This window comes from Propithecus coquereli, unplaced genomic scaffold, assembly GCF_000956105.1.
Source record: "Propithecus coquereli isolate 6110/MARCELLA unplaced genomic scaffold, Pcoq_1.0 Scaffold46, whole genome shotgun sequence".
NCBI lineage: Eukaryota > Metazoa > Chordata > Mammalia > Primates > Indriidae > Propithecus > Propithecus coquereli.
The window spans coordinates 4,355,530-4,357,241 of NW_012150396.1; the positions used below are offsets into that span (position 1 = coordinate 4,355,530).

The 1,712-nt window shown below is 34.2% G+C and overlaps 1 protein-coding gene across 1 annotated transcript in view; it reads right to left on the minus strand.

Moving 5' to 3' along the window:
• The window catches only part of SEC24B (SEC24 family member B), a 129,303-nt gene that overhangs the window by 57,007 nt on the left and 70,584 nt on the right, over nucleotides 1-1,712 (minus strand). The window contains exon 11 of the mRNA XM_012655082.1: nucleotides 1,141-1,253. Within this exon, the coding sequence (XP_012510536.1) occupies nucleotides 1,141-1,253 (113 nt within the window). The remainder of the gene's footprint in view (nucleotides 1-1,140; nucleotides 1,254-1,712) is intronic.

Genomic DNA, 1,712 nt, shown 5'->3' on the forward strand with positions numbered 1-1,712 from the left:
TTTATTTTATTTAAATTGACAAATAAAATTGTATGTATCTATCGTGTACAACACGTTTTAAAATATATAAACCCTGTTGAATGGCTAAATCTAGCTAATGAACATACGCACTACCTCACATAGTTATTATTTTCACAGTGAGAACACTTCAAATCTAGTCTCTTAGCATTTTTTTAAGAGTATCATATATTGCTATTAACTATAGTCATGATGTCGTACAACAGATCTCTTGAATTTATCCCTCCTATCTGAAATTGTGTACCCTTCGACCAACATCGCCCCAATCCTCCACCCTACTGCCACCACCCTAGCCCCTGGTGACAACCATTCCACTCTCTACTTCTATGAGCTCAAGTGTTTTAGACTCCACATATGAGTGAGATCACGTGGTATTTGTCTGTGTCTGTCCCGTTTCACTTATTTATCCTCTAGGTTCATCCATGGCAGCACAAATGACAAAAATTTTTTTCTTTTTAAAGGTGGAAGAGTATTCCATTTGTGTGTATACCACATTTTCTTTATCCACTCAGCCACTGATTGGACACTTAGGTTGATTACATATCTTGGTTCTTATGAGGAATGCTGCAATAAACATGAGAGTGCAGATATCTCTTCAACATAGTAATTTCCACATGAATCACCATATGACCCAGTGGGATTTCTGGAGCATATGTAATTCTACTTTTAATTTTCTGAGGAATATCCATACTGTTTTCCATAATGACTGTGCTAATCTAAATTCCCAAAAGTTTGCAAGGGTTCCCTTTTCTCCACATTCTTGCCAACGCTCGTTATCTTTTGTTTTTTTGATAATAGTCTCATCTAATTCCTGACACTCAGGCCAAGTTAGACTTTCTGAGCCTCAGTGTTCAGATCGGCTAAGTCAGAGGGATAAGTTAGAAAAGATCTAAGTTCCTGACTAAATATTAAACTTTTATGATTTTATGATTCAGATACCAAGTCATCAATCATAATAATCCAAGTAGCAGGATCCTTACTCTATCGTAGACAAGAAGTACCCTTTAGTTGATGGATGAATATAATCAAATTTAATAAAAACCAGCCGCATAAATTGGTAATAAACACTTCCTATTTATATTCATACATACACACAAATATGAGTAAAAAAAAAATTCTTACTTGTCTAGATTTTCTAACAGTGACTGGCACAAAATTGTCAAATATCCGGCCTCGACCGCATTATGAGACACATCTAAAACAAACAAGTAAACTGCAGGTTGAGGAGGACGAAGCTGAAAGGAATAAAAATCACGTTATTTAGTAGGTACAAGTTATTCTTTTTACATCACCATTACTACAGGCTATTTACTGAATATATTATGCCAAAAAATACACAAGTAGGATTGCTATTTTGTAAGATTTTATGTGCTAATAAAAATGGTATTCCTTTCTTTAGTTTTTTTTCTTGTAAAGCTGGTTGTGGATTCAGGCAGTCAATACACAGTAATGGCTAAGTAGATGGATTAAATGGTTTTTCTGGTAAGGAGCGTTGGCTATCTTTTTTTAAAGAGACAGAGTCTCACAATGTCACCTAATAAGATGTCATTTTTAAAAAATTAAGCTTGTTTTTTTTATTTAATGCTAAGCACTCTTTCTATAAATCCTTTCCCTATTCCTAAAAACATTTAAAAATAAGGTTTTTTTCTGTTTTTTTTTTTTTTGAGACAGAGTCTCACTGTGTTGCCCGGGCT